Genomic DNA, 17526 nt, shown 5'->3' with positions numbered 1-17526 from the left:
TGGGTCATGAATCTATGTTTCCTGTGAAAGTCCAGCATGGCAGCAAAACTCAGACTAAGTATGGTGTCATTAGACATTCCACTGATCTCATAGGCAAAAAGTATGGCTCAAAGGTGACCTGCAGTAAAGGAGGGTGGGTAGTTATTCTCCATCCGACTCCAGAGTTATGGACTATGAATCTTCCCCACAGAACTCAAATTCTTTATTCTACTGACATCTCTCTAATCACCATGATGTTAGAACTGAAGCCAGGATCCATAGTGTGTGAATCAGGTAATAATTCTTAATACAAGATTTTCCTACATTAATTATCATTGTTAACCAGCAGCAGACTTCTTTCAGTTTTAAAAGACAATTTTTTTTTTTTCTGTTGCCACTATAGTTTTGCTGGCTTGTAAACTGAGCAAGTCCTGCTCCATTATTAAATAACAGCAAATGCTGCGTCTGTGCTGATGGGATATTTAACATTAGGTCAATGCAGGGGTATTCCATATGCATATATTTGGGTAACAAGGTAACAGGAAGGTCAGTAAATTAAAATTATGCTGACACTTCTTTTCTTCTGGTTTTTAAGAGTATTCTTAAATACATTTTAAGTATTGCCCCTCAGTAGTCCCTGAATATGTTAGGGGAATGTTATATGGGCTGAACAAGAAAATGAAATGTTATGTATTAAAATGATAATATGTGGGATCAAGTAGAAGCATTCATAGACCAGGCAACTATCCAAGTGCACATATTTGACCTTTCTGACTCCCTATGTATGTGCTCTATGCCATACTGCTATGGTCAAGAAAGGTCAGTTGCTGAGGAGCGATACAATGGGTGCTGTGATGTCTCTGCCCCGTGTTTGACTGCTTCTCATGCTTATAATTTTAGGCTAGTCTAAGTTACCACTGTGTTTTGTTTTGTCTTTTAAGTATAATTGTAATGGCTACAAATGTTATGCTGTTGCTTGCTGTGTGAGGGGATTATATTTTATGCTAACTGCATGTTTTCTTCGTTAAATACCTTGGAACAGTGCCTTAGATTTTCATTGCTGTAGGCAACAATATTGAAGCTTGAGGAACAATTTCTTGCCATTTGATTATTCCTTATAGTCTAGGAAAAGCATATGATATGTATATCATTGGCGTTGTCTCTGAGATGCTTTTTCCCATTGCCTTCATTGAATCATCATACAAAGCTGCTTTAGATGTGTCCATTTAGCAGTACAGGGAAGGGATGGCACAGTGTTGCTATGATGCTTTTGTTTTGCTTAAGGTTTCCCATTTTGGCCAGCCTTTGGGGTATGGCAGCTCCTTTCAGATGCTGGAAACTGGATGACAGATGACATTTAGCAGCATCAGTGTTAAGAAATGAGTGATGTGTATGGTTGACCCCTGCATACTGGAGACTGGCATTTCCAGAAAGACAAGGAGCTGTGTGTAGAAATACTGAACCCCACATGATCAGAATCTGGTTGGTATGATACTGGTGCTAGAGCTGGAGTGTCCTGGGAAGCACAAACATCTCGAGACCTATCAAGCTCATCTCTCTTGTTTTTCCACCCCTCCACCCTCCCTGATTAAAATGACTGAGAAAATTTAAATGTGCAAGAGTCTTCTACCGGGGGTGGGAGGGAAGGGAATTCGGCATTTTGAATTTTCCTGACTTAAGTGCACAGTCTCTAAGGTCTGTTCCAGACTAGTTGTTCATGGGACTGCTGCAGTTAAGGCAAGCCAGTTTCTATGGCACACAAGGGAGTGATGTGGCTAGCATCGTGTCTGGCTCACTAGTGGTGGCGTATGATAAACTACACTTAGGGTATTTGTAGGAATAGGCACCGGGAACAAATAAACATGTTAAAAGTGCATCCATTAGTGCACATAATAAAGGAATAAATTTGCTCCCATTAAGTGATCTGCGATCCCAAAGGTCATACCACAAACGGTCCTTGTTTTATTTAATGAAAACTCTCCCCCATGTTTCTTTTTAAAAAAATGCTGTTATTACTGTAGCTGTAGTATTGTAATTTGAGCGTTCCAGTAAAAGTGAAGCATTTTCTGTCTGTAGCTGTATCCCATAGTGCTCAGGAGGTTTACTGTTAATCAGACAGTCTTGCCATGGGTTTATTGGGTCACTACTTGAAATAAAAGAACATACTTAGATTCAAAATCCAACTAAACAGGAATTATAATTTGGATACAAATGAAACAGGTGCCAATAACTAGGGCTTCAACTGGAATGGTGCAACTTACTCTGTTGCCATCATAAATAAGACTGCATTCCAGTGTTTCCAAATCTTTAGATCTAGGTTAGCTTTTTATGGCCATGGAGGGACAAGTCCTGGGTGAGTAATGGAAGACAGGAGGCCTGCCTAACATTTCTGAGTCTGCTTCCCACTGAAGCAGACTTTATATGAATATTAGCTAGCATCAGGGTTTTATTTTAATTCCTACATTTGAAAAATGAGTTCTGATTTTGGTAATCCCAGTGCAGCTATGGTATTAAAAGCTATGGTATTAAAAGATAGGCCAAATTCTATCCTCTGCTGCACTGATGTAAATCCAGAGCAACTTCACAGATTGCAGTAAATTTACCCTGTATTTATACCAGTGCAACTGAGCAACGTTTAGGAGAAGGTTAATAATAGTAACATTTGAAGAATTTCTCATCTCCTAGGGTCTTACCCATAAGATGAAAGTAAGGGGAGAGAAAATGAGATGTATTTTCTGTCTGATGTTATAACACTATGAATCAAAGTAAGAAGAATATTTTCCTTTGCAAATAAAAGAATCTATTCTATCTAGCCAGAATGTGTCTAATTGAATAGCACTGAGTGATGGAAATGGGCTTTGACTTAATAGGCAAAAGCATTAAAGCAGTTTCCTATTTTTGTGCACCCTATATTTTTAAATTTCTAAAGAATAGAGAGGCTTGTTGCCAATGTCTGTGGTTGCATGCTCAGTTAAAATGGTACATGACCTCTGCCAAGTGTCTGATCAGTTTTAAGACACTGGCTGATTTAGCATGTGCTCCTCTCCTTCCATCTCCCATTGATTCCTAAGTTAGAAAATTCTGTTGAGATTTAACTGTTGCTAGCACTAACTTTCAAAGTAAAATCTTTTCAGAGTATGGCTCCTCAAATTGGACAAGTCTGTGATGATATGATAACCTACAAAAATCCTGATCCAATCTTTACAGCCTGATCTTTCAAAAATGGAAAGTGGCTCTAGATAGCCCTGAGAGGTATTAAATACTTGGCTTTCGTAGGTGGGTAGGTAGCATTATCCTCTCAAACTTCCAGTTGTCGGGTTGCTCTTATCTCATTCAATCTGCACTTGGCAATCACTGTTTTGCAGACATTGTCTCGATAAAGGGGATAAACTGAATCTTCTTTCATATCATCACTCCCTCTGAAACTAATCTTGACATCAGCATCCCAGACAAGGCTATTTTCAGTCCCAGTGATTAGAGCTGCCTGGAGGACAGTTTGTTTCACAACAACATTTGGGAGATTTGGCATTTTTCTTCCAGCACTGGGTGAAAAGTAAAACCTTTCAGACTGGTTAGGGGAGTGGGGTTCAGATAGAGAACCTGTGCTTTTTGAGTTGGATAATCTTCGAGTCAAAAATCGGTCCTGGACCTCAAGAAAAACTGATACAGCTGTACGAACCATTTTCAGCTTTGATAAATGCTTCTTATAACTTCTCTATTTCCCTCTTGCTAAATTCTATATAAAAAATGCTTAAGTCCTCATTCATTCATTGCCCCTTGACAATGGCTCCAAATTATCATTATCTTCTTGATTGCTTGACCTTGAAGTTATCAACCGTAATGAGTCATTGGCCAGCCTGTTACAGAGATGCCCCAAGTCAGTTATGAGAGTGCTCCATTTCACCCCAACCATGCTTGGTATTAATGGAACAGTTATAAATAGTAAATAAGAAGCTAATGATTACTGATTAATCATTTATTCAACATCTATTATTTTAACAGTCTTACAGATCAGTTGGCTGCTTGTAACTATTTATAACACTCTCTGCTGATAGGCTTATAAATGTTTATGATACAAACTACTCACATCTGTAGCATGTTTATAATATCCATTAATCATGTATAAGCTGTTATAAATCAACCATTCATAACTACATCCTTAATAGAAAGTGTGACCCAAAGCTCTATTACTGAATCTATTAATCTGTTAACATACCTTGACTTGAAGGTATATTAATACAAGTTTAGCCAAAGTTTAATTTCTGCCACATATCTTTGGCTACCACAGAAGCCAGACGAGCATAAGGAGAATATGAGAAGCCAGTGTCTAAAAGTGATGCATAAGATTGAAGTCCTTTATCAAAATGTCAGTGGTTATGGCATTCTCTTGATATAGCAATAGATTTCACTGGGCTTTGGATGAAACTTTGCTTAAGTCAAGGGTGTCTCTCCATTTACCGCAAAAGGTTTTGTATATCTCGAGGACAAATTACTGAAACCGTCCCCCTGGACATGCTGTAGCCCAAGAAGAGCATAGTTGTATAGCTTATGGGATTGTCTAGATGCCTCCAGGTTGTCAGCAGGTGCTTTCCTGTACGAATCTGGCTCTTGATTTCCACTAGAAGGAAATCTTCTCCATCTTCCCCATTTGTTGTATAAGTCATGCCAGGTTTGATAATTTATTGCTCTCCTTCCTTGTGCATGGGGTGGAACATCTTCAGCCTGACCATCTTGGCCTTTCCCTCCTTCATGCTCCTTCCTAAAAACCTATGTCAGCTGTGTCATCCAGGACAACAGTGGCAGGGGAGAGAGAAGGGACCTTAAAGAAGACCCTCTTGATATGAGTTTTCCTCACTGAGCTCTCACGCTTACTCACCGTGACCTGTCCTTCCTTCCTGACTGCCCTGGTATGTCAGAATTTGGAGGGTAAGCCGTTTGGGGCAGGATCTGTATCTGTATTTCTGCTGAGCGCTTAGCATGCTTTCAGGTCTGCAGTAATAGTACATATATTGTCCCATTACCTGGATTTGTCACCTGAGGCTAGTATTCTTGTTGTGCTGTTTTCTGTGACTCTCAGCAAAAGTTAGCTTGGGGGGCATTACTATTGCCTGGAGACTATTTTCCTCTTGCCCTGCGAGGTGCTGCTGGCTGACAGCCTGCCATATTATTTGCTAGCTTTGAGAACCATAGCTAGGAGACACGCAAATATGGTTATGCTATCGTTATTTTATTGTGTTACTACATTCAGAGTATCTTGCATGACCAATTTTTGTAGTCGGTACTGAAGCTGTGCTGGCACAATTAGGGCAGTAATTTGGCACAATTTATTTCTGAACCTTTCTCATCTCAGTGATCTGAGATTGTTTGCAAGTTTCTCTGCCTCCCCCCTGAGTTGTGGAGATGGTGCTGCGTACCATTTGTCAGGTACATGCTCATCTGTGCAGCTGTACCCATCCATATATCTTAAAATTGAAACATTTATTTTAAAACAGAAAGTTGTATCCTGAGATTAGAGACCTGGGGAGGGATTCTTTGCTTTGGTCTGTGCAGGTAGTGGAACTGGGAATCTGGCTTCATATGTACGAGAGCTGGTGAGCTTCCAGGAGGCCACACAAATATCCCTTGGAAGATGAAAACCAGAACATGCAATGCCGAAACAAGCCTTCTTCCTTGCTAGCAGTCACTTGTCAGGCAGCCCAGTACAGTGGTTGGGAAAAGCCCCATCATTCAAGCATTTCTTTTGACATGGGTGAGATGTGTGTCTGCAGTCTGAAATACTATGTGATATTTTTGTAAGGATTCAATGTCTGTCTCGTTCCATGGCATGGCAGCACAGGAGCAAAGTAAGATTAGCATCCAGAACCTGTTGCAAGGGTGCATGGAGCTTTTCCTCTGAAAACCCTATTATTGCAGTAAGGGGAGAGCCAAAGGAACAGATGCACATGAGCCATAAGAGTATTGTGCATTGCTGTGGTTCTCGCATGTTAATGGGAGTTATTGTGAGGTGCAGAGCCAGGGTCTCATCTAGATGGCTGCTGTCATTTTAGGTGAATTCCTGATAACCAGGGAAGACTGAACCACTGTGTCATCCTTGCACCAGAAAAGACTAGAAGTTGTATGGCATGTCTGAAGAAAAGAGGATATGGCAAGGGAGATTGTGGACAGCAGAGTATGGCCACCAGCCTGCAGATCTGCTAGCCACAAAAAAGTTGTGGGGTTGGCACAGGAGTTTAATCCCAGCCTCTAGATTTGAGGGTTGGTCCCCTGTGCACAGGTGTAGTTTCCTGGCTTTGAGCTGGGGCTGTGAATTGGCACTGGTAGGATTTCCATCAAAGGAGGAACATGATGACACTTCTGCTTTGCTTGTACATCATGACACTTTGTGACCAAATTTTTAAGTTGTAAAATATTTAATCAACCTCAAGGAATGTAATGGGCTCGCGGGGGGACCTGGGACCTGTGGTGGCTTGAATGGGGTTTACAGGTGGCATTTGTGTGCATAACTAAACTCTGAAGCAATAGACCTGGTTAAGAACAGTTTTTAATACAGTATAAGGTAACCTAGATTGAGCTCCCCTTTGTATGGATTCCATTCATGATTAATGAGCTCTAGTTAATTGGGCATTGTTCTCTGTTAGAGAGCAAATTCAATATTTTAAGGCCATTTATAATGCAGCCTATCGGAAAGCCAAACAACCTGTTGTAAAACTTACAAATTGTATGTGTTCCAGGAGTTGTCTTGCCTACAGCGTTTGCACAGTGAATGTATTTCACAACCACATTAGGAGCCCAGGACATTTACTGCAGCAACCTAGGGATGTCATTCCCTGTTAAGTGCTGATTTTCACTTTTCTGATTTTAAATATTCAGTTTTGATGTTCAGGGCTTTTGGCATGCAGATATCTTGGATATGTTGCAGCATGACAATCTCCTGGTCTATTTGTTCAATGGGTTGCAGAAAGGCAGTGTTTCATTCACTACTTGCTGTAATGATCCTAGGTCATGCTCTGGGCACCTGCACTTTTCCGGGGACCACAGCTTGAACCTGACCTGTGCCGGATGGAAACTGCTGCTCCAGGCACAAGCCCTCCTTGCAGCACTGCTGGCTAAGAGGCCAGAGAGCATTATGCTGAGTCCCAGTGCTCTCAACGCTGATTGGAAAAGAGGGTAGGGAAAAATGTAGATCAAGCTGAGAAGTAATAAGTGGTCATGGAGGGAGTATCAAAGGAATACAGTCATGGCTGGGGAGGAAATCACCTTTTGAAACAAAGCCCCTTTTCCATTGCGTCAGAGAAATGTGCGCTTAAATCCCTGCATTCTGTGGATGCTGTGGATCAGGTAGCAGTGGTTGTGCTTGGTCATCCCCTAGAATAGATTCAAGCTGAACAAAATGCTGTGCAAGTAGAGAAGAACAATTAGTTTGCTAGGTGCCCATTTACCATGCTGGGTCACGGTGTTGATTGCTCTGAATTCTTGGTCTGTAAGAGCTGAGGTCTGTTGGTGCTTTGCAGGATTGTCTTAGTTTATAGATATATAAACTAAGTATAGTTTCTTCAGAAAGGCTAATGTATGAGGTAGCGTGGCCTGCAAGTATTTGTTCTTACAACAGGAAGCAGAATGTCTGTAGGAACAGCTGCCTCTGAGTAAATACACCGTCTTGAATAGTCTGGCCCTACCACTCTCTAGATGGCCTATTTATTAACTGCATTTCTTTTGTCTTCTAACAGCTCCTGTTTACAGGCACTCCTAGCTCACAGCCTCCATCCCACCAAGCAGACTGTCTGCATTTTCTTGGAGTCTTTTCTCTGATACTTAGTTGAGCCTGTGTTCCTTCAGATGTGAGGAATGGCACCTCGTGTCCAAAAGTCTTCCCGGCAGCTCTCTCAGCAACATTGCTCGTCCAATAAAAGATCTCATAAGATGCCTCACTTGGAAGCATTAATGCAGTTAAAATAGCAGAATTTTATATAGTTTCATGTATGGTTCTTCTGTTCATGCTAGTCAAGCAATGACAAATGGCTCCTGGTAAACTCCCATAATAAAATGCTCAGTTTATAACATACGCCTACAAGTGCCTCCCTTTAAACCCAACATCCTGTTTTTGGTTTGGACTTGGCTTGGAGCATTTGTGGATAAAGTAAAGTGCTAGGAAATGAGCCAAAGAAACATCTTAATGGGGTTTCCTAGAAGGGAGAAAAATGATATCTCCTATGGTGTTTTTAAGAACAGATTTAAAAGGAAGATGATTAAAAATGTAAAGGAATATGAACAAGGAAATTAGATACGTACATGCAAGCTGCCTCCCTCTTCTGTGTGCGTCCCAGCTGTGCTGATAGGCCTTCTGTTTGTGCCTGTAGATAAATGGGGAAAGATCCAGAGCATGCAACATTATCTGTTAGAAAGATAAAATAATGAAATTCCGTGGGCGGCAGAAGTTCTCCGTCGTACAATCTTGCCTTCTGCTGCGAGACATTAGAACAGACTTTCGGTCAGTTAAGCATCCCGGGGCACCTAGCTCACTGTCACTGTCATAAAAATCAGCCAGTAGACAGTATTAATCTGTTGTGAGTGAGTTCCTTTGTCAGTGAGTTATAAGGCCTCATGGCTACTGGGGGGACCAGAACCCATTTGAAGTGATGGGAATGCTCATGTGTGCATCCAGCACTTAGAGATGCAGTCCCCACATGCTGTTTCTGGTTTGCACACAGTGATTACTTTTCCCTGTTTGTTTGTGGGGGCTATTTTTAATATTGTCTATTTTTAATGCTGATGTGAACATGTTAATTTTCCTTTGAATAAATGTCTGCAGAAGAGAACTTAAGATACCAAATGTTTTCCCTTCCCTTGGGAGTGGCTTGGGTCAGTATCCAAGTCCTGGGCATTGTCCAGTCCTGCCTTCCTGCTTTATTGCCATTGCCAGAGCACTGGAAAGAAGAGTGCTCAGTGCTACTCCGAATGGTTCAGTCACTGCTGATCCAGCCTAAGAAATACTGCGGGGCTGTTCTTTGTCTTTCTTTATTTCTTATTTCCTTTTTGTCTGTGTAGAGTTTCCCTCACCTTTCCTCTGCTTTTCCACTTTTTGCTCTTGTGTACCCTTGAGAAGTTTTCTGCATACTCCTGGGGTATGCATAGCCAGGTTGGAAGCCTGTTAGTGGGACCTTGCAGGCCTGTCTTCACTACTTTCACAGAGATCCTGAGTGCTGTCAAACAGCGTGTCCCCAGCTCCCACCCACATGCACCAAACCCAGAAACAAGGTGGTGAAACTCGCTGAGAAACACCCCCCACCTGTGCTCCCAAGTGAATTGGAGGCAGGGATCCAGAGAGCAGCACAGCGAGAGTGCCCTCTGCAACATGCTGCCTCACTTCCAAATTTGGCATGTCCAGCACAGAAGTGGGTGAATGGAGGCATGTTTCTTGGGTGTGCAGCAGGAGAGAGAGAGAGGCACACTCCGTGTTGCCTTGCAGAAGCCTGGGGTTAGAGTTGTCATTGGTATAAGCAGGGACTCGGTGTTCGTCGTCAAGTGGAGTTGTTACTGTGGTGGTGAATGTGGCCCCAGGTTGTGTTTGTGGTAGAAACATCTTGCCTTCTAGACCAGTCATAGGTTGTGTGCATTGCCATAACCATAACCTGTTTCTCCAGGGAAGGAGAACTGTAGATCAGCCAGTGAACCCCCGTGCAATGGGCAGCCAGGCCAAACAGACTCTCGATGATTAATTCCCTTCCCACTTTGCATCTGGGTATTACTACTGCTCCTGTAGGTTAGGAGCTGTCTTTTGCTGTTATGCATCGGGGTATATAAGGCAACTGTAAGAACGTAACTTCAGGCTGAAGTATAGACCTTGCAGTCATGGTAGCTGGATATGAATTTTTTTGTTTGTTTCTGAAGGGGAAAATGCATTCTAGTTCCTGAACTGCAGACAGAAGATAGTTTGAAATGTTGCGTTGCTGTCCAATTAAAGCAGCTTGGGGGTTTCAGCCTTTTTTTATTAAAGTTTTGTTGGGAAGTCTACAATGTTAACTAATTAAGGAGGCTTTTTTAATAGCAGCCCTGTTTGGTTAATCACAGGTCTGTTTCAATCCCCTTCCCCAAATTAGCAAGACAAAAAAATCATGTGACTTGAGCCAAATTCAGCTCGGTCCTGAAGTATAAACTGAATTTCAACCACATGAGTGGTTACCTTTGACTTGGTTGAGTCTGCTCACGGTTAGAGTTCAGTGCACCCCTTAGAAACCTGCTGAGTCTGGGTCCTGTGGTTTGCTGTATTGCAAGGAGCTGAGCACCCTTAACTCAGCTCTTATATGGATTTGGCCCATAGCAGCCTGAACATCCATAATGCTGAACAATATAAAACCTAGGCCAAATCAGTGGTAGTCTCTCTGTCCCAGGGGACTTTGTCAGTATCAATAGAGCTTTCAGATGCCTCTCAACACAGTCTTACCATTTGTTTTAATGAAGGAAATGGTCTTGAGAGATGTATTACATATAAGTATTTCTTCTTTACTCTTTCCTTCAGTGAAGTCTAGCATTGCAGGCAGAATCTGAGACTAGCATTCTTGTAATAATTCCTAGTTTGTTTTATTTCTCCATTTATGTTTATGGTTCCTATCTCAGTTTACAGCTAGGCACTTTCCATAAAATCTAGTTTTATTTTGAAGCTCAAATGTTGACTTAAGTCTGTGCCTCATGAGGAAATCACCTGCTGTAAACAGTCAACAAGAGAAGAAAGGGAGGAAATGTTCACGGTTCAGGGTTCCCCAGAAGGGGCAGTTCCACTCTCACAAGGGGTTTGAGCAGCGGTCAGAGAACAGAGTTGGAGATCTTCTGTCTAGTCCATCTTCCTGTTACAAATGTATAAGGTGTTTTCTGTTCGTTCTAATTCTAAAATAATCGGAGCAGTGAGGTTAACATTGGTTTCTCGTGAAGGTGGTTCAAACTTCCTGTCTAGAAATGTTTCAACCTCTGCGTTGTTTTTGTAGGTACTGGAAGCGGTTCCCTTTCTCATGCTATCATCAGGACAGTGGCTCCAACTGGGCATCTGTACACAGTGGAGTTCCACCAGCAGCGGGCAGAGAAAGCCATGGAGGAGTTCCGGGAGCATAAAGTAGAGCACCTCGTTACTGTGAAAAACCAGGACGTCTGTAAAAATGGCTTTGGGGTCTCCAACATAGCAGATGCTGTGTTCCTAGACATTCCCTCTCCATGGGAGGCTATAGGACATGCAAAATCAGCATTAAAAGTTGAAGGTAACTTCTTTCTTCTGCACATAGCTGTATTTGTACATGTTTAATAATGTGTGTGTGTTTGTGTATACAGTCTCTTCTGCTGAGTCAGTATTGAGCTTGCTCCCCTTTCCACTGTGTGATCTGTATTCTCAAGTATTAAGTCTGAAATTGTTTCAAATGACTAGAAAACATCAAAAAAAAAAAAAAAAAAAAAAAGTCCACAGATGAGGACTTGAAAGGAGAAAGAACAACTTTCCCCCAGAGGTCTTTGTGATAGCTGCTGCATTTGGTTTGGGCAGCGTATAAAAATCTTAGAACTTCTGTCTAGTATATTCTGTCAGATCCAGGAACTATCCATATGACTGCTGAAAGCAAATCTTCCCTGACATTTCAGGAAAAATATATGAGTAATACATCTTAAGAAATGCTTCTCATTAATCATTGCAGCTTCCAAGTAGGAGAGATTCAGTAGGACACCATGTGTAAAATAGCTCCACAGAAGATATGTTTTTACTTAAACAGTCACTTGTCCCTGTCTCAATCCTGTCCATTTCAAGTTGTTGATGGTCATAACCTGTGTGAACTCTTATTCTAGATTGGAACGGATTTTTTCAGTTTTAGTTAAATCCTTTCCCAAGCAACAATGGCTAAAGTGAAGAAAATCAGTCTTTTTACTGGAATATGTCCACACAGATGTTTTGCTGCTTTTATTCGTATCAGTTTCCATTCATACGTTAGGGCTTGTATTGAAAGAACCTTCCAGCTTGTTGTGATGTCCTGTTGTGATGGCCAGCATGAAGCTGCTCTAGTTTTACCCTTGAAGTGCATCTTCCTAATCAAGTGTCTGATCCTACAGAGCAGCAGCAAGGAACTTAACATTAAGCCCGCAACAAAGCTGTATTTTATTCATTAAAGCACAAAGACATGTGCCGAATGTTAAGTTCATGCTTACAGCCTGTTAAAGGAAAGAAACTTGAGCAAGTACTTAATGATCTAGGTGTTGAGCATGTGGCTAGGTGTTGAGGTCTCTCAGCTGACAGTGGAAAGGTAAACCTCCCCAGAAGCAGCACATGCATTTTTTTTCTGATTTAATTAATGCGATGCTAAACATCTTGTGCTTTTGAGGGCTGTGGCCACATTTATGGCTGCATCTTGATGTCTGCTGGGAAAGGAACTAATTCCCCTTGCACTGTGTGATATCCTCTCCATGCTTAAATTATCTGATCTAGCAAGCATAACACCCAGCTGACTTCGGTCTCAGTTCAGATGAAGGCACCGCATTGTGCAGTACCATTTGAATTATTTAACCGGTACATGTTGGGAATACTGAATAGACCTGCAGGAGAGTTTCCAGGTTGAGAATGCTTGGATGGCTGAAATGTTTGAAATCGTGGAAAACTGATTTACTAATACAGATCTGGGTTTATATCCTAATGTGCATTGCGATAGAACATCTGCTTACCCAATGTAAAGTAGAAAAAAGTCGCACATTGTTGCTTAAAGACTATCCTGTATAATACCTCAATGAAGAGTTATAATTGCAGGTCCTCTGCAGGATGTTGTAAACAAACTACAGAAGCTGACAGCCAGCAATGGTCTATGATTCATCCTGTGGGTTTTTCAATAGCTTGCTGTGCAGAAGACCAATTTATTCTGTATTAGGGAGCAGTGTTCCCAGTTCCTAATGGTAAAAATCTTCCTTTTGTGGGTGCAATATAACTCACTACAGTGATGGATGGCAACAACATAGATCTACATACACATGTATGCACAAGGTAGTTTGATCCAGAACCTTGTGGTTCTTTTTAGTGTTGTAAAATCAGCTCATTTTAGGGGAAGGCTAAAAAGTGCCAACACTCAGCAATTAGTGTAATAGTAAAGCAGCATCCGGAACATGAGTCCCCAAACATGAGTGGAATTACACTTGAGTTCTTCTGCCAGCAGCTTCTGTTTTAATTAAGTGCATGGTAAAAAAGTCACAACAGTGCTGTTGTACTGCAAAATCACTCATTTCTTAAAGTCTGAAGAAAAAATATTTTAAAAGACGTTCAGACTGAGCAGACTTACTGTTTGCCATCTTTGAGTCTCCTCCTTAAAAACACCAGTATTCACAATAAAACTGTTAGCAGAGATGGCACACAAGGGCTAATTTTTTAAGTACGCATTTAACAAATCCTTACCGAGACCAGTATTTTTCCTCTTATTCACTGCCAAGGTTTTGAGTAGCTGTAGTTCTTTATTTTAATAGGCTGAAGGTTAATGGTCCTCTTTACAGAATACATTTATCACTCATGTTCTGCCTCAGATTAGTATGACCTTCCATTTAAAGCATTGCTATACTGTAAAGAGCTAAGAGAATAAAATGGCATGGTGAGTTTGTGCCTGGAGGATGCTTATTCATTGTTAATGATGTGCTCTGTGTACTTTCAAGCTTGTTCTTCTGCACCTCGGCTACATCCTTGTCTGCTGATTTCACTTGTCATTCTTTCAGCAAAAATGCTGTCTTGTAATATCTCTCTGGTTTGGCATTGCTGCACTGCAGATCTTGCTTCTGCTTCCAAATCTGCACCTTTTTTCCCCTCCTTTGCAGCATCTGCTGATTAATGTGTTTTCTGTAGTAGTGGCTGCTGCTCCCAAAGCCTTACCTTGATTTTTGGCAAACATCTTGTTGACCCATTCAGACGAAATGAAAAATGAAACTAGAAATCTCTTACTCTAGCTCTGTGAGTTAGGAAAGAACTTCAAATTTTATGGCTTCTGTTTTTTACTTTCCTAGAAAAGTTGAAGCTGAATATCATTGAGCTTTGGTCATATACTTCTAATATTAATCCCCTCCATCTCTCCTGCCCTCCATCATAAATATTTCTCAACCCTTCCAAGGCTCTGCAAAACTAAGCAGAAGCAAGCTTGTTTTACTCTGTTCAAGTGTGATTTTAAATTTTCATTTAGAGAGCCGGGTAAAGCACAGCTTCGCTTTGCCTGGATTTTGCCCAAACTTCCTGCATTATAAATCAATCCTTGGTGCTACTTAGATCAACAGTGTGAGTAACACAGTTATAAAAACAATCCCTCATCTTTAGGTTTTTTTCCTTGTTGTTTTTATCCTTTTATTCCATTTCTTGTCCCATTTTGAGTGCTCTACACCCATTAATTGAGATTCGTGCACATGTAAACCTTTAGGATATCAACCAAAAACAGACCGCAGCATTTATTACTTGACCGGGGCAGACACTTGGGTCCACAAAGTGGAAAGCACCTCTGAAAGGCTCCATCTAAGGCAGGGATTGGTAACCTATGGCCCATGGGATGAATCGGTCCACGCATCCATTGGATCTGGTTCACAGACCAAAGGCTTCAGTGGCAGGGGGTCTTTGGCAGCACCACACCGTGCCACACTGCAGTTAGGGTGCAGGGTCCTTTGCCCATGCCATGCTACATCTGGGCAGCACAGAGAAGCAGTGGCCAGGTCCTACCTACCCTTCAACCCCAGCTGGGTCATTCCAACCCACCACCAAGAAAATGTTGCTGAAGCCTGGTCTGAGGTTTGTTTCTTCATCCTAGTTTAGCCCCAGGCCATAGTCCTTTACCACATGAGTCATATTTACCGTCCTAGGACCTCTGTTCTTTGGTTGATTCATGGTAGGTTTTAAAGCAGAGCTTGCTTCCCCCCTCCCCCCCCAGCACAACCATTTAGGGCATCCTATTGTAGTCATAACCTGCTAGGTCCACTTACTGTAGGCACTACATGAGAGAATAAATAATACATAATCTTCTCAACAGCCCTGTGAGGTAGGGAAGGAATTATCCATTTGGGGTTAACCTCGGCTTTCACTTAAAAGAAATAACCTTCAGTACATGCTGTTTCCGTGTAAAAGCTTCATTGCCCTTATTTTTTCACCTGAAGAGATTATTTGTGACCCCCTCTCCGCAGCCACGGAGATGGGGCTTTAGGAAGAGTGGAAACCATGCCACCAGGCTCGTCTGTTTATGAGAGAGGTTGGCAGGAAGGGGCCCCGGAGCAACTGCAGTGAGGAGAAGCTGGTGCTAACGTGTACGAGAGCTGCTGCAAACCCCGTCCCAGGTGCCTGCCTAGGATTCAGCCGCTCCTCATGTGAGCAGCCACATGGGAGTAGACAGGACCTGTATGTAAACAACCAACTCCATGAAGCTAATGTGTCTTTGCAGGCTCATACAGATGCTTTCATAGGGATATGGCCCTCTTAGCATGGCATCTGGGCCTGTCCGAGTCTTCAGGGCTATTGTAAGGACACAGTCTCCAAGAGATGGGGGGTGCTGGTACATCCATGTCACCAGTGTGGAAGTAGGGCACAGAGAGGTTAAGACCTGCCTAAGGACCCGTGCGCAAGCCAGAGTCAAAGCCCTCGTGCTGCTCTTTCATCTCCATGTACATTTGTTCTATGGAAAAGTTTTTTTATCCCGTGACAGATGTTTAGCAAATGTCCCACGGCATGCTTTAATCCCCCGGCTCCCAGCCATGCAGCAGCTGCATCGTCCCTGGGGAAGGGCAGCGGGGTGGACCGGTGCTACTTCCTCCCCCAAGTCCCCAGGTGCCCCACCAATTCATGGGCTGTATCTAGTCTCTTTAGAAGCTGCCGAGTTCTGGTCCAGTGGGTTTAGTGTAAGGACTTCTCCATACAATTGCCAGCTGTGACAGACTTTCCCTGCGCCCTCGGTCAAGTCGCATCATCATCTTGCTTCAGCACTCCCAGCATGTAATGCACAGATAACAGGGATGTTGCAATAATTGACAATTTGCAACATGAATTGCAACAATTAGAGTTAGAAAGCACTGTGCCAGGGCTACACAAAGCTCTTGGGTCAGAGGGTGCTCTCTTTTATTAGACCAACTAAATAATAGCAAAAAAATTCCTCTCTTTCCAAGGTTTTGGGCGCATACACCCTTCTTCAGACTGAGGAGAATTCAAAGATTGTAAAAATCCTCCTAGGTAGAAAAACTCCATTTTGCACAGAGGAGATAGAGGGTGGAATTATTCCCCTGGGGATCTCAGCGTCCTTTTGTGTGAAGGTTGCTCTGTGATGGGCAGATGAGGCTGCCTTCTTCCCTGGAGGTGTCCATGGCAGAGGCAGACAGGGAGGTGAAAAATCTTTCTTTCTTACTTAGCAATGAAGTTTCTTTTCTACCTAGGAGGACTTTTACAATCTTTGAATTCTCCTCAGCCTGAAGAAGGGTATAAGTGCCCAAAAGCTTGCAAAGAGAGGACATTTTTTGCTACTATTTAGTTGGTCTAATAAAAGCTATCGCCTCTAACCCAAGAGTGTTGTGCCCCCTTTTTTCTCAGACCAACTCAGTTACAACATGGATCCCTGTACAAGGGCTAAAATTCAAGAGACTGCACGTGCAGCTGCCCGGTAGGTGGGAGTTGCACAGTCCTAGGCATGCAGCCATTCCATGGCACAACCATCTCCTGTGAACGTTTTTTAAAATGTCCCTCCTTCTATAGAAATGGCTGACCCAAGCAGGTGGGTACCCCTCCTACAGACAGGGCCTGTGGTGGAGAAACCCTGAAATCCCCCAAACCACTCTTTAAAGAGTTAAAAGAGCCAGTTAATTTTAAGAATGGCCTTGTTCCAGCCTCCCTGTAGCCCGCTCAGGTCAGCCCAGCTTACAGAGGTACATCAGCAGCAAGCAAGTCTGCTCTGTCTGGGGGATGCACCCACGCAGGCAAGCACAAAGGTTGCTTCTGCAGCAAATTGCACACAAACTCCTGTTAACAATCTGGCAAAAGGTTCAGGGAATATTTTACTTTCTGAATCAAGAGACATCCTTTAATTTCCTCCGACAGCTGAATCCTCTAATTTCACTTGTCAGGGAAGCTGCATCAGATCGCCCACGTACACGCTTGCTTAAAGGACATTCTGTCCCCCATTAGAGACGCAATATTTTTAGTGTTGTACTAGCACAGAGTAAATGCCGTCATGATGCTTTTCGGTGACACTCCTGCCTTGCCTCCACAAATTATTTGTGCCTGTTTTTTCTGGAATCCTTGTATTTTAATGCTCCTTTTGTGACACTGCTGGAGTCCCAAAACGGTGTTCTTTCCCTTAAAGAAACACTTTTCTCTGCTGTAGAATCACTTCCTAAATTCAGAGAAATGGGCCCCCTTCACATGGACTTTGGGGCGCACTCCACACTGGTTTTGCATGTTCAGAACATTTTAATGGCAAAAGAGTCTGGCTGAGCACATAGATGTATGCTCTAACCTGAAAAAGAGAGAGTATCCCTTGCTTGTGCATTAATCATCATCAGCGTTGCCTGTTTTGTCTCTCTGGGCGGGGGGGG

The 17526-nt window shown here is 42.5% G+C and overlaps 1 protein-coding gene across 2 annotated transcripts in view; it reads left to right on the top strand.

Moving 5' to 3' along the window:
- TRMT61A (tRNA methyltransferase 61A) overlaps positions 1-17526 on the top strand; it is a 28392-nt gene that overhangs the window by 5302 nt on the left and 5564 nt on the right. The window contains exons 2-3 of one of the 2 annotated variants that reach the window (XM_019518512.1): positions 114-273; positions 10959-11225. In XM_019518512.1, the coding sequence (XP_019374057.1) occupies positions 114-273; positions 10959-11225 (427 nt within the window). The remainder of the gene's footprint in view (positions 1-113; positions 274-10958; positions 11226-17526) is intronic. The other variant, XM_019518511.1, reaches the window with a different exon arrangement.

Source organism: Gavialis gangeticus, unplaced genomic scaffold, assembly GCF_001723915.1.
Source record: "Gavialis gangeticus isolate Ggan-Ray unplaced genomic scaffold, GavGan_comp1, whole genome shotgun sequence".
Classification (NCBI taxonomy): domain Eukaryota; kingdom Metazoa; phylum Chordata; order Crocodylia; family Gavialidae; genus Gavialis; species Gavialis gangeticus.
The sequence above is the reverse complement of the archived record's forward strand: the minus strand, read 5'-3'. Positions and strand labels throughout refer to the sequence as shown.